This window comes from Anguilla anguilla, chromosome 8 (genome assembly GCF_013347855.1).
Source record: "Anguilla anguilla isolate fAngAng1 chromosome 8, fAngAng1.pri, whole genome shotgun sequence".
Lineage (NCBI taxonomy): Eukaryota > Metazoa > Chordata > Actinopteri > Anguilliformes > Anguillidae > Anguilla > Anguilla anguilla.
In genome coordinates, this window is record NC_049208.1 from 18,301,660 (window position 1) to 18,326,086 (window position 24,427).

Genomic DNA, 24,427 nt, shown 5'->3' on the forward strand with positions numbered 1-24,427 from the left:
TGTCTTCCACATATACAGCAACTGACCCTTCCAGAGCATCAGTAGTTCCTCACAATAATGACAACAACTTAAGCAGTGAGGTGCTCAGGTTACTAAACAAAGCTAAGAGCGGAATATCATTTCACAAACCTCAGAAGAGAGATGGATCGCAGTCATAAGGCTGAGAGGAGTCGTTTCTGCAAAGCCAGTGAATGGCCTCTACAGCGAAACTTCCGCTACCATTTTGTCCAAACTAATGTGCATCCAATTTATTTTAATTCACATTAATAAACTGAGCAATGTGCTTCCTTCAGCAAAAATCATCCTGCTTAATTGGTGTAGGATTTCAAGTAAACCCTTCCCTAAACCATCATGTATAGGAAGAGAAAATGATACACATCACTTAAATGAAGTTACCCAATACCTGGATATAAACTTCTTAGTCTGTTTACAGATTATTTGTTTAGAGTGGTATTTAGGGGATGCATTATGCATTTAAATGTGATTATGATATCTAATTCAAAATTTTGTGCTGACTGTTCAAAATGTGGTTCATACTATATGGAGGCATTCAGTTTGTCTTGTGCATCACGTAATAGAACAAGAACATCTGTGAGGAGCTACGAAGGTACCGTAACAGCACTAAATGTTATTATAGTTACAATTTTTAAAAATGCAATACAGAATTTTTCGTGAAAAATGTTATGAATGATAAGGTGTTAGTCTCATGTCCCGGCTAATGTTGTCACGTAACTGCATGCTGGACACCTCAGATTGTAAAATGTCAAAACACTATTTGAACAATGCATTACTGGCTTCTTGTCTAGGGTGTGGTACCAGAGCCAGACCTGTCTGATTGCACCTTACTGTAAACGTCCACAGGGTGTGTACACTGATAATGGATGAATGGCCGACATCTATGCCGCATATTACAAGTCATAATTATTGGTTATTTTATCACCTATAAGTTACATTAATTATTTTACATTTACCCAGAGTGATCAATAAGGGTCATAAGACTGAAGACACAATGAAAAAATGAATAATCAGTGGATATAATTCTTCTTGTGTGGTGGTGACTTTCTAAAGATTTATTATCCAGTTTGGGGAAATGCGGTTTACCCAAGTGGGGTTAATCTAAGAATACAAAAATGATTTGTAATTTTCTTAGCGAAGCACAAACTGTATTTTCAGTTTTTTTTACTGGAGCCAAATAATGAACAGAAGTATGAAAAATCAATGAAACTGCAACCTTCCGCTCACAAACCCTAAACACCACATGCTAACTTCCACTGTGCGCCAAAAAAAGCATCAAGTGGTTGACGACACACACATAAAATAATACATTTCAGTGATGGGTGTAAAAGAATATTGGCAATAGAAAGAATAGAACACAACGACGCCAGGTTAGACAGCTACGCTTCTGGTCCGAGCAGAAGAAGAATGCTCTCCACTCAACTCCCTGATATAGATTTTCAGCACATCGCTTTAGCACCACTAACTACTGTTGACAGAATGGAAGGGCTCTGCATGAGGCCCAGATCAAAGACACTAATTGTCCCTGGATGGAGTTGAGCAGAACTTCCTGATGAGCTTTACCAGGGCCTGCTGATCTGTCTTTTAATGTTAAATATTTGATGTGACAGAATTATCACATAAGTACTCCCTAGGTGGTAAACTGATTCCTTCAAGCAGGAATGAAAGAGCAAGGTCATCCTGTTCCTCAAACAAACAAGTGCTTAAGAAACAAAACACCAACAGAAGCACTTGGGTTCAGAGGAGGAGAGATATTCCCCGGTGCATAGCAGTAAATGTGGTAAAAGACCCCCCCCCCCCCCCTCCCCTCCCCTCCCCCAACCAACACATAATACTACACTGCAACGCACACCTTATTATTCAACAACACGCCAGACAAACTACCCACCATTTTTGGCTTTGATTTGGAATTAAAAGAAGGTATAGCATCAAATAGTTATATTCATCATCTTGGAATTGAGGGACTGACTAGATGTTCATACTTAACATTTTTTGAGAAGCTAAATATTTACAGCCTTATTACTCACTGTCCAAAAAAATTCACACATCCTTTCCAGAAACAACAAATACTAATGAGATTCTAATTATCGGCCTGGCAGAGGAACCCTTAATTTAATGTAATCAGAAGCTTTTAAAAGAAATGGGTACATTTAGTAAAAGCAGCATTAGTTACTGCTGGTCTCATCACTCTTTCAGAAATGGCCTCTCATAAAGTGTAATCAGGATACATCATTAGGGATGGTTCCATTTTTTATTTTCATTTCTTTCGGTGAACTGTATGAGGAAACCTTGACTTGGCCACTTCACATTTCAGCACAATAAACATTTCAAAGAATTTCAGGCTTTCCAAGGGAAAGACAAACCCAGATGCATTTTTACTCCCTCTTATATGTTTGACAGCTGAGCAGGGAAGGATCTTTTTTATTAACTCCTTTTCTATGCTTCCTTTCCATGGGTTACTTGACTGAAGATCTTGAGTGATCCCTGGATTGCAAGAAGTCTGAGCAGAAGTCTGTCAGGGAAGCCTCAGCAAAATGAGAAAAACCTTTTTAGAACATTATGGTTATGTTTTAAATTTCCAATTTTAGATGTCCTAACAAAATTAATCTGGTTTACATAATTATTTTATTAAGGACAAAGAAGAATTCGGACTGAAACTGACCAAAACATAGATAACATTGTGGTTGTGAGCTTAAACTTATTACTCACTGTGTGCAGTGCAAGTTCTTACAACAATAACAGTGGCACTGGTGCAGCCAAGGATAAACTATAACATCTCTGACTGTTGCAAGGGCCTTATGTGTCCATAGCACTGACATCTGCATTCTAACAGCCCCTCCTATAGGCATGGGAATAAAATATTATTACATTCAGTGTGCTGTGCATTCAGTGAATGTATTTAGAGCATACTGTATATTGCCACCTTTACTAATAGAGATTAAAATACATATAATTATTTTCTTTATATTTATCAGTCAGTGAAAGTAATTATTTTAAAAATAACCACACCCCCTGAAACAGATTCCATTCACCTCAAGGAAGTCTTATGCTCTGGATATGCACACGTTCAGCAAACCAAAATCATGTATATGAAATAACAGCACATACAGCACATCTGTAGAAGCAAGGGGAAGAAAAGCTGCTCTAGAACCACAAGCCTATAACTCAGTCTAACCGCAAGACAAATCCCTGACAGCTTGAGGGATTGTCATTAATTCATCCTGTGGGCCAGTGCTGTAACACTTCAAATGAACCTCAAACCTGAGGAAATTCCGCTGACATTGAGTTCTTCTGATTTCCGAGACAACCAAAGGCCGTTTCATTCACAGTGTGGGCTATCGTTACTTCACAAGATGATGACTCTCTCCTTCAGCCTGTAACTATTGATCTTTTTCTTCTTATACTTCAGTAGTCTACTAATGATAAAAACGGAAAGGGGAAATGGGCATAATGACATATCCAAGTGAAGATGAATAATGCATATGACGGACCTGCTATTCACTAAAGGCCATCCGACTCCCTCTTATTTGGCCAGTAAACATTTATCAAGACATACTTTTATGATTGAGGGCATTGTGCTAATGTACTCATAGACTTATTAATATTTGAAGAAGAAACATAATCAAAAAGGCAATTGTTGTTTTTGTTTCTTTTGTTTAGCAGTTAGGAATGGGTTTATCCATCCAATCAATTTTCCACATAACTGTGATACTCTCATTCAAAGTAGAAACAACTGTGGAAATGCTATCTGGTATCAATCAGCCAAATAACAACAATGAAACAAAGTGGTCTTTGAAAAGCCTTTGACGCCATTGTTAAAACATAATTGTTTCCATGTACAGCCAAACATTAGGCCAAACTAACTTGTGGAAAAATGGGTATATTTACCAATTAGTAAAACTGTTTTAATCACTGTTTTCTTCTTCTTCTTTTTGGTGTTAGTTTTCTATTCTACAGTGCAAAACACTCAGGCTGGGGTGTTGATATTTTGGCAACCCCTCAGTATAAATAGGCTAACTATTCATATATTTCTAGCAGTAAAATTCAAACATTTTGTGTAGAAGAATGTATACATTACAAAGAGAACATACTATCATAAATAAAAATGCAAAAGGAATCAACATATTAATGAATTAAATAGACCTACATGGTACCAACAGAATCAATACATGATTTCGTGAGATCAACGGTGTACGGGATTTTGTGTTATATTATAGTTAATTTGAGAATGCATTTATAAACATAAGAGCGAGATTACGAATAATTAATTATATAATGATATAATGAACGGACTGTGTTTTACGTGACTGTTCTGCCATCTAGTGCATAAACGAGATATTTTCCAAAGAAAAGCATGTCAGTGGGAATACTTCGAAAAAAGCATCCATTCAGTCCAATGAATTTAGTTCAGTGACTCAGTCTGATCCAGTCTGTTTTAATGACGTCGTACAGATGAATACAAAATGATAAACAAGTCTACTGTCAACAAGTTAAGAAATACCATCACGATTGTCCTGTTATTAGTAGTGTTATTCCACCAACTTATGTAAAATAAATTTAATGCTGAAATAATCATCTGACTTCTTTGTTAAGACTGGGTACTCGTGGAGTGTAATTATTAGTCTTAGTGAACTCAACAGCTTTGTTGTACGTCGCTCTGGATAAAGAGCGTCTGTCAAATGCCTGTAATGTAACAGTGATTTCGCACAGACCAGTGGTATCCCACGATTGAAACATCAGGGCCGCTGCACACTCACTGCGCACGCGCAGTTCCCACGTGTGTTTTTTATTTGTATCATATGGCTAAATACGATGGCGTCTGCCGCAGTAGCTTTATTCAGTCTGTCGTTTTTGATAAACGTTGTATTGTGGGAAAATGCTTTTTACGACGTACGCAAAATCGCAAATTCATGCTACAAACCTATAAGGGACCAGAGACCTGCAATTGTTAAGTAAGCACAGTGTTACCTTAAAATTGGTGTTGCATTATACAGCCTATGCTACTTTGTGCGCTAGGTACCGGGCGAGATCTAAAGTTGTTTGTAGCTAACGCTAGCTAGCTGGAGACGGTGCCTGAACGAGTGAAATTTGACTATTAATTAGAAATCTTGTGGAATTTACAGAAGGACGGAGAGTCTATTTAAAGTCTTACATTAATGATTCTCATCAAGCTTACCGGTTAATGCACTGTGCGTTGACGTAAGGTTAGCTATCAAGCCAGCTGCAACTCGTTTAAACCTGATAACTTTAACTGAGCCATTCGCTTAAGTGTGTAACTCCTTGCAAAGCTGCTCATACTCGAACAACGCTTGGGACGAACACAACAGAAGGAGATCGAGAGTTGTCAATGTACAATGGTCCGTGTTTTTTTCTTTCTCTCTCTCTCTCTCTTTCAGAACTTACCCTAGACCCCATGAATATCTGAACGTCTCGGAACTGCCCACGACATGGGACTGGCGAAACATTGATGGCCGGAACTACGTGAGCGCCACTCGGAATCAGCACATCCCGCAGTACTGCGGCTCCTGCTGGGCCATGGGGGCCACCAGCGCTCTCGCAGGTTTAAGACACTCCGGCTAACAGTGGTCACTCCTTCTAACAAAGCACACTCTTCCTTGATTGGTCTAGCCGTGTCAAATTGGATGTTTAAATTAACCATAGGAGGGCTAGCTTGTTAAAATACCTTTATTTTTTGTTTATTAATATAACGTTGTTAATTATATGTCGTAAAAGGCTGGACGGAAATCTGATTGGGTACTTTTTAATTAATCTTTTAAGATCGCATCAACATCAAGAGGAAAGGGGCCTGGCCTTCTGCTTACCTGTCTGTCCAGAATGTCATAGACTGTGGGAAGGCGGGGTCTTGTTTTGGCGGAGACCACTTGATGGTGTATGAGTATGCGCACAGACAGGGCATTCCTGATGAAACCTGCAACAATTACCAGGCTAAAAACCAAGGTACTGTTTCTCTGAATTGATTGGTAATCTGTCAATAATTTTTCTCTTGGTTACACCTATACCCATACAATGGTAAACTACTGGTATATGGTAGATTTTTTTTAAATGACAAGAATACTAAAGGTGTGAAGGATTACTTTACAAGAAATAAATAAAAGTCAACACACTGTTTTGATGCCCCCCAAGGAATGTGTTTTTCTTGAAAAGTTTTCCTTGATGCATGCATCCAAATGTTGTCCTGTATGTTTATGAATACACTCTATCCTGAAAGTGTTAGAGTAGCGTGTGGACATTATTTCATTATTTGTATTGTAATATGATCATCACAACAACAACGTCTCCAACATCTTTACCATGTGATTTTGTTCTTAAAATCTATCCTTTGTATTTACCTGGAAATTCTGGCGGGTCAGTTGAATTGAAAGGTCACATCTTGGATGATAGAGCAGTGCTGTTAATCGACAATTCCATGGGACCACTACTGTTTTCCTCAGTTTGTCGGGCCACTCACTTTGTGGTTATGGATACAAGCTACCGTGTCCTTTCTCATTTTTATTTCATGTGCTTGGCCATTTTAGCAGCTGATGAAATCATCAATATTGCTTGTTTGTATTCCTTGTGATTGTAGCCTGTGACCTCTTCAATCAGTGTGGGACCTGCACCTTCTTTGGAAAATGCAGCACAGTGAAGAACTACACTCTGTGGAAAGTGGGCGACTATGGGGAGGTTTCCGGACGAGAGAAGATGAAAGCAGAGATTTACACCAATGGGCCCATAAGGTGAGTGCTGCTATCTTTGGTGCTCAGAGACTGAGTATATTCATTTATTAGCCCCGCTCTTACCTGTTGTATTTTGAGAAGCAAATGTATTCAAAAATATGAATGGAAGCCTGATCAGTTGCACGGGTGGTAGTTTCCAGCCTAATTTTTATTTATTTAGCTTGATTTTTATTTAACCCTTCAAACCCAGTTATTATATTTGGTTATGTGTGGGAGTGCTCTTAATAAGCAGTACTGCCACAGAGGCAAGGGCTATAGATTCTTGGGGTTTTATATGAGTACATTTTATGACATGTATGTGTATACAATATAAGTGTGTTTTTGTATACTGTAGGAAACATATTTCTGTAATCTCAAATACAGTCCATTTCTTTTTATTTTAACTGTATATCAGGCTTGATTTGCTCTATGTTTCTCGCATAATGGTTATGACTGGCACCTGTCCTTCAGCTGCGGTATAATGGCTACAGATGGTCTGGAGTCCTACGGAGGCGGAGTCTTTGCAGAGTTCCACCCCCTATCGCTCATGAACCATATTGTATCGGTGGCGGGCTGGGGCGTGTCTGAGGATGGAACCGAGTACTGGATCATGAGGAACTCCTGGGGACAGCCATGGGTTCGTCTGATTCACCGCTCCCTTCATAAATACATGGCCAAATAAAGAGGAACAACCAGGAGAAATTCCAGGAGAAAAGTGCAGAAAAGAGAGGAGAAAAACACTAAAAAGGGAAAAAAAGGGAAAGAAATTGATCAGACACCTTAAAAGGTTTAGCCTGTTTAAAATTAGAGATGACACCTGCGGATCTGTTAAACAGTAACATTTCTTTAAATGTAGGTTATTTTGCTGAAAGAGCACCAATCAAACTCCCTTCCTGGACAATGATTGTGAAATAATCATCATTCCAACAACACAATGATATGGTCACAAGACATTTTATGTGATTCCTGTTATCTTTAAGTGATGAAAGCCACAGAACAAGCATCTTTTTATTCTGACCTTGGTTAGTATTTTTCACTCACTGGAATGCTTAAACTGATAGTATGGCTGGCTGGTGCCACCTAGTGGAGGAAGAGGGTTTCTCTATATACACCATGGCAAATACTCTGGCATGCGTACAAGACATAATTTTTGAGTCGAATTTTAGTACCTGCTTTGCAAATACACTGTGATTGCTTGAAAATGGTCCCTAGCAGTGGTAGAACCAAAGAAGAAGTAACAGGCATGCAGCTCTATTGATATTCTTATTTTTATATTTACTATAGGGGGAAGATGGATGGGCGAGAATCGTCACAAGTGCATATAAGGATGGGAAGGGAAACTGGTACAACCTGGCCATTGAGAAGAGTTGTGCATATGGAGACCCCATCGTTCTGTAGAATGGTTCAGTCCACTTCCTGTCCACTGTCTCAGAGCATCAGCTCTCCATTTAAGAGAGCTGCTGGATCGTGACTTTTGGAAATTGCTGAGTGAATCATGGGAAGCTGAGGAAGAATGTCTGGTTCTTGTGGACATACTTCTGCAGCAAAAGAGGGGCAGGATGGGAAAAAATCTTAAACTGAAATAAGAGCATGCAATCAAGTACAAAATCAAATATATGTGGCATACAAGATCCTGCTTCATCATAGTCAAAGTCAGCATTTAAACTGCTGGTTTTCCACTGGTGCTGTTCTATTACAGTGGAACACTGGAAAAATGATCTTTAGAGAAAGTTTGATAGTTTGATCTTTAGAGAAATGTGTGCAGATTTCTCTGCATTTTTACACTGGAATGCCACCCCATCGCTCATTGTTATTGTACATCATCCAGTGATTTTGAAATGATATCTACAGTGTTATAAATATGATTTGGGAAAAATAGCTCATAGGCTAGTAACACTAATATGTCTTTGAACAGCGGGTTGACTTACGCAGTCATTCTTATACAGTTTCCTTTCCAGCTGAGTCTGATCACTGCCCTGAGCTGGAAGTGATGCTGGGTCACTGTCTCATTACACGCCTGGCCACCGTCAGTTTGCCTGTGAGAGCTGTGCATGTGTATGCCTCGGACACAAAGACTGAGCAGCTCAGCTGATGGATGAGCTGGTGTAAAGAAAATCACTGGCAAAGATGGAGGACGTTGAAGTGATGAGACATACCTATTAATTCTATTAGGCATTTGTAACAAACAAAAAAATCATTATCTTTGTTAAAACATTATTAAAATGAACACTAACTTGTCTGAACATGCCCTATTTAATCATAATATGCTATCTACTGAATTTGAACATTGTCAGGTAGTCCTAAGTTGACCACCATCAACACACAACTTACAGACCCTGTGCAGTCAATTTCTTCTGAAAGATAAAAATGTATTCTTCTTTTTTAACACTGAACAGGAAAATAATGACATTTCCTTTGTATATAAAGTTTGCCATTTTTGATATTTAAAAATGATTTTGATTGTACGCGGTCTTAAAATATGAACCAGTCGTTCACAGGTAGATGCTATTATAGTAGCTACGAGCACAGATTTGAGTGGAAGTGGTAATACTATTCCCTCAAATTTAGCCTTGTATTTGTGAAAGAAAAAAGATTGTGACTGAAGTAATATTTAACAACGCTGGCCAAATGTTTATTGATTTTTGACCTTTTGGATTCCTAGAGACATTTGAACAATTTTTAAAGTACAGCCAGCTATATTCTGATTTATATTACTGCTGTGTCAAAGTAATTTTTATTTTTCTGAAATATAGTGGTTTTCTATTATTTTGATAAGAACAATCTAAGAATCTAAGATTCAGGAATTCAGAATTGTGTTTAAAAATCCCACATATATTCCAATGTTAACTGAGGGAAAAAAAATAATTTAACACATTCACTTGAAATAATAAATGAGTTTTAGCATTTCTGTTTTGTACATTTGTGTGTTGCGTATTCAAAAACCCCTTTATTCAGGTGGTAGTAAAATATAAATCATGAAAATACAATATGGACATACAGGACATGATTCAATCCTACACGCCAGCTCGATCGATGCTTTGCTACAGTAGGGCAACTTGCACTCCCTGCCATCCAGGTGAATGGTTCTTGCTCGTCCCTACCATGGAGCTTCTCCACCCTAGCTCCCCAGTGGTGGAACGAACTCCCTGTTCCTCTATGAACAACTCAGTCACTGCCCATCTTCTGCCATAGTCTGAAGACGCATCTCTTCAGACTACCTGGACTAACTATCACTACTCTGCAGGGCACTCCCAATATAGAATCACTTATCACTTGTACCTTTCTTCTTTGTTCCTGTAGCAATTTCATGTTACACATGTACCCCCATCCACCACTTACATTGCACTTGTTATTATTGTTAGCTGCGACCGCAGGTCTATAGCTCTGTCTGTTGGTCGGTCGGTCGGTTGGCCAGTTGGTTCACAAAAGTGTCCCACCCTGTAGTGGCCACAGTTTTCGCCCCAGGAGGCTGAAATTTGGCATGGAGGTTGGTCATGACCGAAGGTAGAGCTGAGTAACTTTTCAGGCTGATTGACCAAGAGGGGGCATGGCGATTGGCGTGGCCTATCACAAAAATGCACATAACTCCCGAATGGATTCACAGATTTGCACAAGATTTTGTGGAAAGGTTGGTCATGAGCCAAAGAAGAGGTCACGTGTTTGTTTGAGGTTGTGTGCGTGGACGCATGCATACATGGATGCATGCACGTGTGCGGTCGCAGCTATTGCGGATTCGCGCTTGTCTTTATGTAACTCCTCATGCCTCCTAGTTTGACTTAACATTACTTTCTGACCTAGCCTATGCTTACTGTGTGAACTGGACTTACTGTGTTCATGGCTATGAATAACTGTTACATAATGGTTACTGTACCTTATCGAACCTGTGTTTTGTAGTTGGTCCAGTGACCTTCGGTATGCACTTATTGTACGTCGCTTTGGATACAAGCATCTGCCAAATAAATGTAATGTATTGTTACTGTAGTACACATTTCAACAATCCTGCCTTCAGTGTATCACTAAAACCTGAACAGCCAGTCAACATGATTCTTCACTGTGTACTACACAACTATCTGTAATTGTTGGCCCTTTAAAATAACCTTTTATTTTGAGAATATAATATATTCACAAACACTCACATTTTCTAGCCTGTGACCAACGGTACTGTAATGATGGCCTGATTTTGCTTAAACTAAATATGAAGGTGAATATGTACAGTGTATGTGAATTCATGTTATTCCCATACAGATTAAAGAATTTGTGGGTTAAACTACAACAAAGATCCAGTAAACATGAGAATATAGCAGGATTAGTATAGCTGTAAATAGCTTTCTCTTATGCAAACCCATTTAATTAAAAAGCACATACAGGTAATTATATATATATATATATATATATATATATATATATATATATATATATATTTAATTAATGACAGATATTAAAACTATACCAAATTCCATCCAGATATTTTGCATGTTTCCATTTCCTATGAGGTGACTTATAAAATTTCTAGCAATGTTGAAAGAAAATATTTGGCCTTTTGGCATCTCCTCTGAGGATCAGAACCGTTCTAGTCTTCTAATCACACAAAGTGTGAGATCACTTGAACACTGAACACTATCCATGAACACTGTATCCGCTTAGAAAATGTAGCTTGTCTCTATCCGTTTAAGAGCAAAACAAGCCATTCGTTTTTGTGATCCTATTTGTGGGTGTGATACATTATTTGCGCAACTTACGGTTTATCATTTTTATATGTATCAATGGCCCGTACAGGGTATTTCAGTATAGTGAAATGTATGTCCTTCTCACTCCCATGAAGATGACTTTCTGCCGTTCCTGCTCTGTTTCAAGGATATACTGTAACATAACTTACTCCTGACATAACTGGTTAAAAGAAACGTGGTTGTTATAGTATGGCACCCGTGATTGGGTAGTTGTCCTCCACAAACTGTCCTAACAAGGTGATCAATAGTGGATCAAGACGTCTTTTTGCATGACTTTATTTTTTTGCGCTATAACAAAGTTGCTCGCTGTTAGAATTTATTTCCCCTAGACGTGTATTGGTTTGAGCATAAACATTTATGTGAACATTAAACTGATGTCAAAGTATGTTCCAATTTAGCAGTAAATCGACATTATCTTTAAGGAGGACATCTTTCCTAATTTCTTTTGTCCTATAATCCTGTTAGGTCCCAAAGATTTGAATCTAGGAGCACGCACAAATACAGCTCTCTATAGGGCCTCATTAACTGTCTGATTGGATGAATCCCACTTAAAGCGTTTAAGCGTTTAAGCTTTATAAGGCTGCAGCCTCGTTCCGCTTCGCAAAACAACAGGTTCTCGAGCTGGCATTTTTTCTTTCTTAGTGCGCATTGCTTTCCTTGTTCGTGTGCTGTGTTTGGATTTGACGATGAAAGTGCTTCAGAACTGTTTGGTAATTTGACATTCGTAAAACGTCATTTACAGCTTTTGCATGCGCTTAGTTGAGCCTCTTGAAGCGGCCGTGGATGGTAGCGCCCCTATCTCATTTAGCTGGAATTGCTGACAACAGATTTGAACCGCTAGTTTGACTGACAGGTGCATTGACTTTTTGGATAGTTTCATCATTAGCAGAAGGTAAAAACAAAAGCACCGGTTTTCCTGCTGATGTTATAACCCTTAGCTGGAAAATGTATTCTTAATTTATATCGTCCTTTGACATCGAGTTGGAGAATCATATTAACACCAATACATCATTCTTCGTTTAGCCTACTTTTACATAATTATATACATATATGGGTTTTAAGTGACGAGCAATAGATCCATGTGACAAAGGCGTCATCTATGTCAATACTATGGAGATGTTTTAAAGCAAAATCTAGCCCGCCTGTCACTTTTTACACGATTATCACTGACCTAAATTTTGAGGCTTGGGGGTGAGAAAAGATGCTTTGAATCATCCGGATTTGTTTGTAATCTGGGTCATGCAATTTATTCTAAATTCGTTTGAGGGCTCATGAGTGGTCTACCTACTGGCTACCGCACTGAAGATGATTTTCGCAGAAAAATGAGCGCAGTCTAAAAATGCATTTCAACGGATGGACATTCATGACAGCAGTCAACATCGAACATTCACCCACAATAATTATTTTGAAGTCTCTCGATTGTATCCAGGCAATTATGCGTTCGTGAAACATTATAGTCGCTAAAAATAATGCCAGGACTGAATGGCAAATGGAGTTCCCTCATTTTTGTCGTTTGGACCGTCAGTTGCGCATTTATATTTTGTGAGTATTTGATATATTATCCAGCAATTTTTCAGTGTGCTTGGCCGGAGATGGATCGTGCACCAAGCGGAGAAAGCAGAGACCGGGAGCCTGTTCCAATTCTCCGCGCTTTGATCCTTTCGGATACACATCTCTTGGGAGCTATCAGGGGACACTGGTTCGACAAACTCCGAAGGTCAGTCTGTGAAATTGACAGCTACTCAGACTTTCAGTACGCGCGTAATCTCACTCGCATGACATTTCACGGCTCTAATTTAGGTATAAACCTACCGAGGTTAGAAAAGGCGAGAAGAAAGGTCTGACATAAAACGCAACTGACAGTAGGCTACCGAACGTTTTTCCTGCCTTTTTGGTAGATCTGATGAGCTCCCTCAGCTATTCTCAGTGGCTGTACAAAAAGCTCTATGACAACCCCCTCCTAGATTTATTTTGGCTAGAAATCTAACGGGAGTAGCGAGCTACCCCGTTAAGCAAAGGATCATAGATTTAGATTAATCTATTTTTTAAATAGACACACGTGTAGCAATCATTGTGTCCTAATATAAATTTCTATAATTGAAATGCGTTAGGTCGAAATATTGGAATGAAATTCAATCATGTGGAACACGAAGTAGATTGTGGAATGTACCAGCCTATCCGCGCGTAAATCGTGATTTAGTTGCAATGAATGTAAATTCGAATGTATTCTAGTAATAGATTATTTCAAGTCACAAATCTAGTTCATACAACGCGATTCCACTTTACCCGACAAAGCAATTCGGAAACATATTTGAAGGTGTTTCGCGCTATTGTTTCTAACGTTTCAGTTTAATTCTCTAGACATTGCAACAGAAATATATCTATCGTCTGCAATTACATATTCACTATGTATGTATTCACATGTTCAGGACTATCAAATACACGCAGATTATTTCGTTCAAAGAGATAGTGTAGGAAATTTAATCAGGAACGAGGACATTTAGTCGTCTGTGATTTTGACTTAATGACGTAAATAAATAACATTTTATTTAGTTTGCAGCAGTTCGTGTCTGTGTCAAATATAAAACAATAAATCAATCAATGCGTTGACATACGTCTACATCTCTTTTACAGCGTTTGGCAGGAGGCAGAGAAGATCGATGCGCAATTGAATTAGACGCACGTTTACTTTTCATCAGAGCATAATGCACGGCATGGCAGTCACACATTGTATCTTGTCAGTATTTTTATTTTGTGCTCCTGCTTCAAACGACGATGTATTTCAGCGAGGGTGGCTCAGCTGTAAGGCCTATCTTAAAAAGGGAGGAAATGACAGAAATAATACAGTTTTAAAGAACGTTAGACGCCTAATAGTGTAGCTACAAAATACAGAAAATGACACACGCGAAACTAAGGAATTCAGAAATCAGTTTTAAACTAAATTATCGACCGAAGTGAGGGTCATTCATTGGGGTGATGAAGCGACGACAACCTGAATGGTTATAAAAGAGATAAATCGGAGTGATTATGTAAGCGCTTAAACAGAGATGGGAAGCAAACTGATTGGAATTGACTGTGTGAAAAACAGAAGGGCCTGACTGACAGGGGTCTTGGGTACTCCAGGGAGTGGCAGATGGAGAGGGCTTTCCAGACGGCGATGTGGCTACTGCGGCCAGAGGTGGTCTTCATTCTTGGAGACGTCTTCGACGAGGGAAAGTGGAGTTCCACAAAGGTGCGTTCTTCTGTGTTGAATATTTATCGCATCTGTGTTATGCACTGAATGTGCGTGCATAGGACTGTACGTAGATGTCAGTCAGAAGATATACAGAAAACGTTTATGGAAGAATTTGGTTGCACATAACTTACGTACAAGAGTTATGGTGACGTGGTTGGAGAACTGGACTTGTGGCTAGAGGGTTACCAATAACGGTTGGTGTAATGTGTGCTGTTATATCCTCGACCATGGATATTAGCCTGTACTTAAATTAAATATCCAATGACTTTTGGATATTTGTTTCAATTAAATGTCCGACTGTAAAGGCAACAATTTATGCTACACAGGATATGCATTTAATATGGTCTGAATTAATAATGGCAAAACTATAATAACAAAACGATTCTGCTCTGCAGAACAAGGGTGGGGAAGGGGCTTTCCAAATGTGCAAATGAAAATCACCAATTTTAAACATGAAAAATGGTTGATGCGAGGAAGTATATAATAACCTTATAATCTGTGATTCAAGTGCTTCACTTATAAAAGTTCTATGTGTACTTTTGGCAGGATTTGATTTCTTCTTTCTTTCCTATAAATGTAAATGACATCACACAATCAGGTATCAATCGATTTTAATTACATTAGAGCAAAGCTCTTGACACCAGTTGTTAAAGAAGAAACGTTTCATAAAATGACAGTCTTTATCATTTTCAATTATCTTCAAGGCTAAAGTTGCATATAGGCTGAAATATTAGACAGAATTGGTGCAGCTACTTCAAGCAACATGAAAGAAATGTCTCTCACCTCTTCCTCAGAACTGGGACGATGACGTCCGGCGCTTTCACAAGATGTTCCGTCACCCAAGAGACACAGAGCTGATTGTTCTTGTTGGGAACCACGATGTCGGCTTCCATTCCGAGTAAGTTTGAAGTAAAAAAGTAAAAATTCAAATGAGTAAATAGCTCTGAGTTTGGTCGGGAAAAAATAATTCGACGGTGTGGTTTGTTGGAACAAGAATTTTAGCCCAAATTTGTGGAAATCTGAATTTCCGTTCTGAGGAGATGTGATTATGAAGTCCTCTGTGATTAGGCGAAAGAGGAGAGAAACTGCAAACCGTTCTTAATATTTTTTATAGCTTTTAAAATAGTTTTTTGGTTTTAAGGTTTTTTAGAGTGAGCCACAGCTCAGCCTCTCTTAAAGAAACCTCGCATTGATTTATCTGTGTTATCTAAATATCAACCGATTTTAAAGGTTCCTTTTGCATCTAAAAAGATTATTGCTCTGCAGCTTCTAGCTATTGTTGTCAGCAATAACATTTTTGACAAATTCCAGTCAGGTTTCCACCAGTTGCACTGCACGGAAACTGCTCTGCTTAAGTTGACTAACTACTTATGAGTATGGATGCTATCCATTTTAGTGCTACTTGATTTGAGTGCTGCATTCAACACCACTTACCATTCCATTTTACCGGATAGTCTTGGGCATTCTCTTGTTTCACCATTGATTGATTGTCCTCCTACTCATCAAACAGATGTTTTACTGGTAACTGTGCATGCCCTTCTGCCCCTCTGACATGCGGGGTTCCCCTAGGATCAATTCTGGGTCCTAATATTTTATTTGTTAATTGTTTTGAATGTTTTGCAATCCATGTGAAGCACCTTGTAACATTTTTTTGATAAGAGCTATATAAATACATATTTATAATAATAATAATAATAATAATAATTCTTATTATTAAATAGTACAATTCTGTTATATGATGGTACTTCATATAATAGATATACAATTCCTGGCCCTTGGACTTCCGTGACTATTAACTACTAGCAAGTACTCCACAGAGTTGTTCATAGAGTGAAGGTTTGGAGCCAAAGATAATGAATTGCTTGGTACAGTATAGTTTCATAATATGCATTATATTCTCTCTATGTAGTGTATACTCTATAAATAGTATATGCTGTACATGCAATATTCTCTCTGTGCTGTATATTCTGTATTTGCAGTATATTCTCTATATGGCAGCTGACTGCATCCATTCATTTCCCTCCATCAGGATGAACTGGTATAAGCTGCAGCGCTTCGAGAAGGTCTTCAATGTCACCTCTGCCAGAATAGTCACTAGGAAAGGAGTCAAGTGAGTGCACTGACCTCAAAACTCTTAAAATCTCTCACTTTTGAAACCCACATTAAACTCAGCTGTCAAAACCATCTGCACTTAGCTTTTAATCATTCTAAAGACAGCTGAGATTTTACAGGACAGATTGCAGTAATTTTACTCAGTTGCTCACCTGAGTTGGTCACGCAAAATGCAGAAATGACAGTGCCAGTGTGGCACAGGCACAGCAGTTTGGAAACTTCCTCTCAGAAGGCCAAATGTCCAAATCAAACTCAGGGCAGTACTGATGTATCCTGAAGTGTGATAGTCAGTATGAGTATAGCAGTAGTCCAAAAAGATTTAAATAAAATCCACAAGTGGGCGGAAACCTGGTAAATGAAATTCAGTATAGCCAAATGTAGAGTTTTGCATGTGGGAAATAAAAACATTAGGCAGGATTATTTCATGGGAGGAACAAAATTGGAATGTGCTCAACTTGAAAAAGACTTGGGAGTAATGGTTGATCAAAGCCTTTCAGGTTCTAGGCACTGTGCTGTAGCAGTAAAAAAAAAAAAAAAAGCCCAACATGACACTGGGATATATAGCCAAAAGTATTGAGTACAAATCCAAGGAAGTTATACATTTGTTAGACCACACTTAAAGTATTGTGTGCAATTCTGGAGACAGTACCACAAGAAAGATATAGAGGCTTTGGAAAAGGTTCAAAGAAGAGCAACCAAATTGATTCCTGAAAGATAATAGCTATGAGGAAAGAAAGATGCTTAATCTCTTCTAGTTAAAGGAGACTCAGGGATGATTTGATAGAGGGTTTTAAATACATAAAGGGGATCAACGGTCTACAAGAGATTATTTAGGTTGAGTTCTGTTAGTAGAACAAGGTGGCATACATGGAAATTAGCAAAAGCTAAATTCCGTACAGACATTAGGAAGAATTTTTTCATGCAGGGAACAGTCAATGTGTAGAATAGCCTGCCAGGCCACGTAGTAGAGGCAGAAACTCACTAGTCCATAGGTAATCAGAGCACTAGGTACAATTTAGTTGGTAAAATGGTAAGCATTTGGGCTGAATGGCCTGTTCTCATCGTTATGTATGTTAGCAGTATAAATTATTATTATTAATAATAATAATAATAATAATAATAATAATAATAATAATCCTTTTTGAGCCAGTTTCCTGCTGGTGAACAGTGTGGCCTTGCACGGGGATGGCTGCCCCATCTGCCAGACAGTAGAGAGTGAGCTCCTTCGCCTTTCCCAGGACCTCAACTGCTCTCTGCAGGTGGGCATCAACAAACACACATATACAGACATTCACACGCACATAGACACACACACAAACACATTCACACATGCATGCATGCCAGCACGCACAGACTGAGATACACACAATCACACACACAGACATTCACACGCACATAGACAAGCACACACAAACAGACACATACACACATGCACGCACACAAGCATGCTGAGATAGACACATACACTCATAGACACAAAAATGCATGCAAGCACACGCAGGCGCAGATACACATGAACACACACACAGACATCCATGCTCGCACACACACAGACCAAGATACACACAAACACATATACATGTATGCAGACAGACAGACACACAAAAAAGGGTGATTGGATGGGTGAGGGTTGTAGATTAGCAGATAGTGTTTTATGTTTCTGGATGTCACAGAAGACTAACAAAAACCCCTTTTACTATCATGGATCACTGTGTCTGCTTTTCACCGGAACTTCAACACATATCCAGAGCTGATTATGGGACCTTCAAATGGCTGAGAAGGTCCTTGAATTTGTGTGGGAACCCAATAATGTTTGGGTAACTAGAAATGCTCCATGAAGGCAGTATGTTTGACCTGCAGGGAGTGCACTGGTGAGTCTGTGAACAGTAAATATCCAGCTAAGACGTGCACTGTTCGGGACATAAAGGATTAAGCCACGCAGGCCGCACTGGACCAGGCTTCTGTCGAGCACATAAATTATGTAACGACATAATGCACTATTTTAACACCAGCGCGAGAACAATGAAGCTATAAATGACTTTCAATTAAGTGCTTTAAGGTAATCTGCAGGGAGCAAAGACACTCTGGGGAATGAGATTTTACTGAAGACCACCTTCAGGGCGTTTTGTTAGTGTTACACACTTCTGTTATTTAGCAGAGCATGCAGGCAGCCCCCATGGCAGAAGACTGCAGCGATGCCCGGTGGCTCCCCTTCTCCCGGCCTGTCATCCTGCAGGTAGGCCAGCAGGGCTGCACAGAGGGCAGCGGAGGGAACTGGCACACTTTCGAGTCCCGGTAAGGGCCCTGCCTCACCAGCATAAGGCGGCAGATTGAAACTCCCAGGGGGCAGTGCTGCTGTGCCCCTGTGCTTCAGTTAAACTGTCAGTAAATATCAGTGTACATGAATAAAGGGCCTGCTCTGTTAAGGTGCCAAGAATAAGCCTGTCTGCTAGACAAAGAATGGATTTTGTATTTGCCATTAATTAGCTGTGTATTAGAAACATTTCCCTCACAAATGCACATGTTGTACAGTGTACAACTAAGGAGATATCCCATGCATTAACACCCCCCCCCCCCCAACTCTAAAGACTCCTTGTTCAGAACGTTGGCGTCAGCCAAATATGTTCTGGAACATTCACACTCGCAGATCTGTCCCTGTGCCCTTCCGCTTCACAGCATTACCCTCTGTACCGAGTCAGTGACGCCACCTGCACAGGACAAGATGCCACCCCACCCGAGCATCGCCACCTGCTGTTCAAAGAGCAGTATGACGTGCTCTCTCAGGAAGCCTCTCGGAAGGTAAGATGCTCAGGGAAGAGGACACAAGAATATATTGTTAACAATTTCCTTTTAAATTCGGTATTCTGATCCTTGAGAATTATTTTTAGAAGTACATATAAATAAATAAAATGGAAAAATCTTCCCATGACAAACCAGAATGACCATTTCCACCCTCCGATACAGAAATTGTTTTTAAGCTAAACTTTTTTAAAAAATTAGCCATGCCATCATTCAGTAAATGTTTGCGATGGAAAAGTTGAATAAAATGTGTTTGGTAGTGATTTTATGGTTAGAATTCACTATTAAAATAAACTAATCAATAAAAATACACTTCAAGATTGAACATCGCTGTTAATTTTACAGGAATCTCAGCATAAGCAGGTTTGCAGGATGTCAGTGCGAGCGGGGGTGTGTCCGTTCAAAAGGCCCCACCCATCTCCTCTCCCGCAGCTTCTCTGGTGGTTTCAGCCCCGCCTCATACTGAGTGGCCACACCCACAGCGCCTGTGAATTTCTCCATGCAAACAAGTACCCCGAGATCAGCGTTCCCTCCTTTAGCTGGAGAAACCGCAACAACCCAAGCTTCATCCTGGTAACTAAGACTGTTTAAACTACAACTCCAGCTTCATCTTGGTAACTAAGACCGTTTAAACTACAACTCCAGCATCATCCTGGTAACTAAAACTTTTTAACTACAACCCCAGCTTCATTCTGTTAACTAAGCCTTTTAAAACTGCAACACTAGCTTCATCCTGGTTACTAAGACAATTTAAACTACAGCTTTTTCCTGGTAAGGCTTTTTTAAAACTAGAACCATAGCAGGTGTGGGGCCAAAGTAAAGAGGCAAAGAGACTATCCAGTGACAGACAGTCCAAATGAAAATAACGTATGTGGTCTCTTAATCGGTTTGCATGTAGCGATCAATTAACTGCAAGAGCCTTGTTGTACAGAGTACAGCAGCTCCCTGATGAGTTTAGGATTTCAGTTAACAGACCGCAGCAACATGCCTGAAGGAGCAAGCCCCAGACATCCAATCAGTGGTCCAAAAACACAACAAAGGCCATTAAACCTGCCCACTGTGCCACGGACACCTGATATTACTGATATCAATTCTATAGCAGAGGGTCAGGAAAGCAAAGGTTTGGCTTGCTTGCGGATTTGATCTTGAATATCACTGTGTCCCCTGCAGGGCTCTTTCTCCTCTGCCAGCTACATGCTGTCCAAGTGCTTCCTCCCCGAGGAGAGCACGGTTATCACCATCTACTGCAGCGCTGGGGCCGCCGTCCTGCTGCTACTGCTGCTGCTGCACCTCCACACAGTCCGCTGCACCCTGCAGCTCGCCGGCTGCCTGCTGGCCAAGCACAAGACTGTCTGACTCCGCCCCTCAGGCCTCTGGACCAATAAAAGCACACATACTCTCCCAACTTATTCCTTCTGGCCCAAAAGCAGCACATGTACCCTTCCCCATTCCTCCCTGTGGACCAATAAAAGCACACATACCTACCAGCTATTTCCCTGTGGACCAAAAGAAGTACATATACCCTCACACATTCCTCCCTCTGGACCAAAAGAAGCACATGTACCTTCCCATTCCTCCCTGTGGACCAAATTAAGCACACAAACCCTTCCCCATTCCTCCCTGTGGACCAAAATAAGCACACATACCCTTCCCCATTCCTCCCTGTGGACCAATAGAAGCACACATACCCTTCCCCATTCCTCCCTGTGGACCAATAGAAGCACACGTACCCTTCCCCATTCCTCCCTGTGGACCAATAAGAGCACATGCCACTCAAACAGTGGTCAGAAATGCAGGGAACCAATGAAAGCAAACAAGCACCTCTAGCCTCAAAGCGAGTACGATCCCCAGATCCTGTCCACTGCTTTGCGTGGGCCCCCATTGTTCTCTCTGCACAGCGGAGCATCAGCCTGGAACGACAGTGGTCCCTCCCTATCCAGTTTGGATATTCAGCATCTGAAAAAGGGGAGTTTGCCCTACCACACACCTGCTGAATACAAGCCTCTAATGAACCCACTTCAGACAGGTACTCTGGACCCTGGGGGTACCGGACTAATAGAGGCAAATGCCAAACTGGGGTTTGTACAACTCAGCTTAATACTACAAAATGGCCAGCTAATTACCAACACAAGTGAGAGACAAGCATGAAGACACAATGAACCCATGTACAACATGAAGCATTATGGTGGATATGAAGTATTACAGTGGACATGAAGTAGCACAGTGGATATTATTTATTATGGTGGATATGAAGCATCCTGGTGGATATGAAGCATCCTGGTGGATATGAAGCATCCTGGTGGATATGAAGCACCCTGGTGAATATGAAGCATCATGGTGAATATGAAGCATCATGGTGGATATGAAGCATCCTGGTGGATATGAAGCATCCTGGTGGATATGAAGCATCCTGGTGAATATGAAGCATCATGGTGGATATGAAGCATCATGGTGAATATGAAGCATCATGGTGGATATGAAGCATCATGGTGAATATGAAGCATCATGGTGGATATGAAGCATCATGGTGAATATGTATTGTGCCAAAAATATTGGTGCCAAAAGTTATTTATATATTTTCTTAAAAGCCAAACTGCATCAGTTGTTATGCTGTGTAGGATTTGCATAAAATGGTTTAAGAGAAATATTCACACAAAATATCAAATTCTGCACTGAAAATAAAATCAAGTCTTCTAATGTGCCGCTTTATTAAAAGAAAATAAAAATGTCATTTTTTTGTAATTCTCAGGTTTACACACCTCACTTTCTCTCTTACTATATACTTGCACAATAAAAGCTGCTGTTGGTTCTAGGAATGAAGATCCTATCTAGGGGCGCGCGCACATTCACAATGTCTCTGAATGACCCAAGAATTACCAAATCTCACTTGCATTTATTCTTCTCACTCTAGACATGCTTATGTATGTGTGTATGTATACACATTTACTCTGTGGACATACATAGGTATGTATACACCTAGGCACACACATATTTAAACATGTGAAATTGTACATATATATTTATATAGATCTATAAATTTACATGTACACACATTTATAAAAAGCACAGACGTACACTCACGATGTGCCGTGAGTGTATGTATGTTTCATGTACACGTGCACGCACTCACACACACCCGCGCACACACACTCACGCACACACACACACACACTCACTCGCGAGCACGTGTACATTTCTCTGGCGTACTTCATATGGAAAAGTTGGTTCCTATTAAAACACCAGGTTGCAAATTTGGACACTTCAAATGGATTCCAATGTTTTAAAGCTGAGAATCAAAAGGAAAACAAAAGGAAAAAAATGAAGGCATGTCACTGCAACATCTGGTCGTCACTGTAGGTAAGTGGTTCATTTGCATAATGTATACAGGATCTTTTTTCCCTAATTTTTTTAAACTTTTCTTTTTTTACTAAAGAGCATTTCCTTTTTTATAAACCAGAAAAAAACTAAACTCTACAGAGAAAATCCCTACCGCAGTCTCTCCTGCTGATAGAGTGACATCAAGCTGTACAGCGCAGTCAAAAACATACTTACATCTGAGCTCATTGTACAGGTACAGCCATAATCAAGGCACAAAGATCTTCTACAAGTAGATTTTTTTCTTCAATAAAGTTGTACAAAATAATATTACATTTTACAGTCTGTACAAGATAAATCAACCTTGCACAGTCTGTACAAGATAAAACAAAACAAAAAAAATATAATATATATATATATATTTATATTTATATATAGGACTGTTGTCCAAGAAGATCTAAGCTAAAAGGATCATCTGTGGACAGGTCAAAGTGAGTGTGGTAGTTTTTCTTTCCTAGACACAATAGGCAGAAAGCAGCGACTGTTCTAAGGCCCGAGGTACAGAGTTTCAGAGTCCCAGTTACCTCCTGTCCCCCCCCCCCCCCTCCCCACACACACCCCTCACCCCCCCCCCCCCCCACTTCACTTCTGTGCCTCGAGTCAGCTTAAAAGAGGAGGTCGGTAACTTCACAGTCGACCTGCAACTCGGAGCGCTAAAAACCGTGACAGTATTAAATATTGTGGTGCTACATGGTGTGTATACTTCTGCAACAGTATTTAAATAACCTGATGCAAAGTGCATTCAATCTTTTTTCTTTCTTACTTCCCCCGCCCCATTAAGTACTCTTCAGTGTCGATTAAAGATGCAGAGCCCACACGAGGTTACTGTAGGTCACTAGGTGTGCCAGGTCGGAGGCTGGGCGGGCCCCAAGGTCCCGCCCCCCTCTCAAAGGGGAGGAGTCCGACAGGTGCTCCTCAAACACACCCAACCGCTGGTCAAAATGAAAAAAAAAGGAAAAAAAAGAAACAAAAATGCTTCTGGTCCAAGTCCAATGACATCACAAATGACAAAAAGCAAAAAAAGGAGGTAGCCAAAGGCTTAGTGGAATGACACAAATAAAGATGTGGTAAAGAAATAAGCAAACAACTTTTCCCCACTCTAACTCAGCAGAACAGGGACTGAGAATGGCTTCAATTAAAAAAGGAAAAAAAAACCCCAAAAAAACAGCAACCAACAAAACAAAAGTAAAAAGAAGGGTTTGACACACTTCAGTAGTACTGTGTCCCCGTCAGCGGACGTCGGTTTTGGGAGAGGAGCTCAGATTTTTTAAAGCAGGTGGGCCGTTCCTCCATCACAAGAGTTCGTACTGGCGCAGGTGCATCCTCTGGATGATGTCGCGACAGTCGTTGAAGACCCGCCGGATGTTCTCCGTGTCCACCGCGCACGTGAAGTGGGGGTAACAGTAGTGCCTGCCGTCGCCGCTCGCCGTGCTGATCCTCTGTGACAC

General features: G+C 40.1%; 3 protein-coding genes across 7 annotated transcripts in view; 2 read left to right on the plus strand and 1 right to left on the minus strand.

The window, feature by feature from the left end:
* Window positions 1–4,797: 4,797 nt before the first annotated feature.
* On the plus strand, window positions 4,798–9,644 carry LOC118232826 (cathepsin Z). The gene is made up of 6 exons (XM_035427965.1): window positions 4,798–4,967; window positions 5,412–5,575; window positions 5,794–5,973; window positions 6,602–6,752; window positions 7,203–7,368; window positions 8,016–9,644. The coding sequence occupies exons 1-6, from the start codon at window positions 4,828–4,830 to the stop codon at window positions 8,127–8,129; spliced, it is 915 nt and encodes a 304-aa protein (XP_035283856.1). The 5' UTR covers window positions 4,798–4,827; the 3' UTR covers window positions 8,130–9,644.
* A 2,894-nt stretch (window positions 9,645–12,538) lies between these two features.
* On the plus strand, window positions 12,539–22,601 carry LOC118233744 (metallophosphoesterase 1-like). Of its 4 annotated transcripts, none has more exons than XR_004766560.1 (9): window positions 12,539–13,175; window positions 14,582–14,690; window positions 15,488–15,591; window positions 16,723–16,803; window positions 17,956–18,064; window positions 18,961–19,100; window positions 19,482–19,604; window positions 20,037–20,177; window positions 20,775–20,912. XR_004766560.1 is itself a non-coding variant. In XM_035429645.1 (9 exons), exons 1-9 carry the CDS (start codon window positions 12,928–12,930, stop codon window positions 20,958–20,960), a joined length of 1,182 nt encoding a protein of 393 aa, XP_035285536.1. In that variant the 5' UTR covers window positions 12,539–12,927; the 3' UTR covers window positions 20,961–22,601. The 4 variants fall into 4 exon arrangements, 3 of the variants coding, with proteins under 3 accessions (XP_035285536.1, XP_035285537.1, XP_035285538.1); XM_035429645.1 differs by having other exon boundaries at window positions 18,961–19,041; window positions 20,775–22,601; XM_035429646.1 differs by having other exon boundaries at window positions 18,964–19,041; window positions 20,775–22,601.
* Window positions 22,602–23,553: 952 nt separating this feature from the next.
* Window positions 23,554–24,427, minus strand: part of LOC118233743 (guanine nucleotide-binding protein G(olf) subunit alpha) — a 58,445-nt gene continuing 57,571 nt past the window's right edge. For both annotated transcript variants that reach the window (XM_035429642.1, XM_035429643.1), the window contains exon 12: window positions 23,554–24,418. In XM_035429642.1, the coding sequence (XP_035285533.1) occupies window positions 24,272–24,418 (147 nt within the window). In that variant the 3' untranslated portion in view covers window positions 23,554–24,271. The remainder of the gene's footprint in view (window positions 24,419–24,427) is intronic.

What these genes read in the sequence shown, in the direction of transcription:
- LOC118232826 (XM_035427965.1), top strand. Translation starts at nt 4,828, where the DNA reads ATGGCGTCTGCCGCAGTAGCTTTATTCAGTCTGTCGTTTTTGATAAAC. An exon ending in GGCCACCAGCGCTCTCGCAG is followed by an intron (nt 5,576 to 5,793) that starts GTTTAAGACACT and finishes TAATCTTTTAAG; the next exon opens with ATCGCATCAACATCAAGAGG. An exon ending in TTACCAGGCTAAAAACCAAG is followed by an intron (nt 5,974 to 6,601) that starts GTACTGTTTCTC and finishes TTGTGATTGTAG; the next exon opens with CCTGTGACCTCTTCAATCAG.
- LOC118233744 (XM_035429645.1), top strand. Translation starts at nt 12,928, where the DNA reads ATGCCAGGACTGAATGGCAAATGGAGTTCCCTCATTTTTGTCGTTTGG. An exon ending in GTCACTAGGAAAGGAGTCAA is followed by an intron (nt 16,804 to 17,955) that starts GTGAGTGCACTG and finishes TTTTTGAGCCAG; the next exon opens with TTTCCTGCTGGTGAACAGTG. An exon ending in ACAACCCAAGCTTCATCCTG is followed by an intron (nt 20,178 to 20,774) that starts GTAACTAAGACT and finishes TGTCCCCTGCAG; the next exon opens with GGCTCTTTCTCCTCTGCCAG.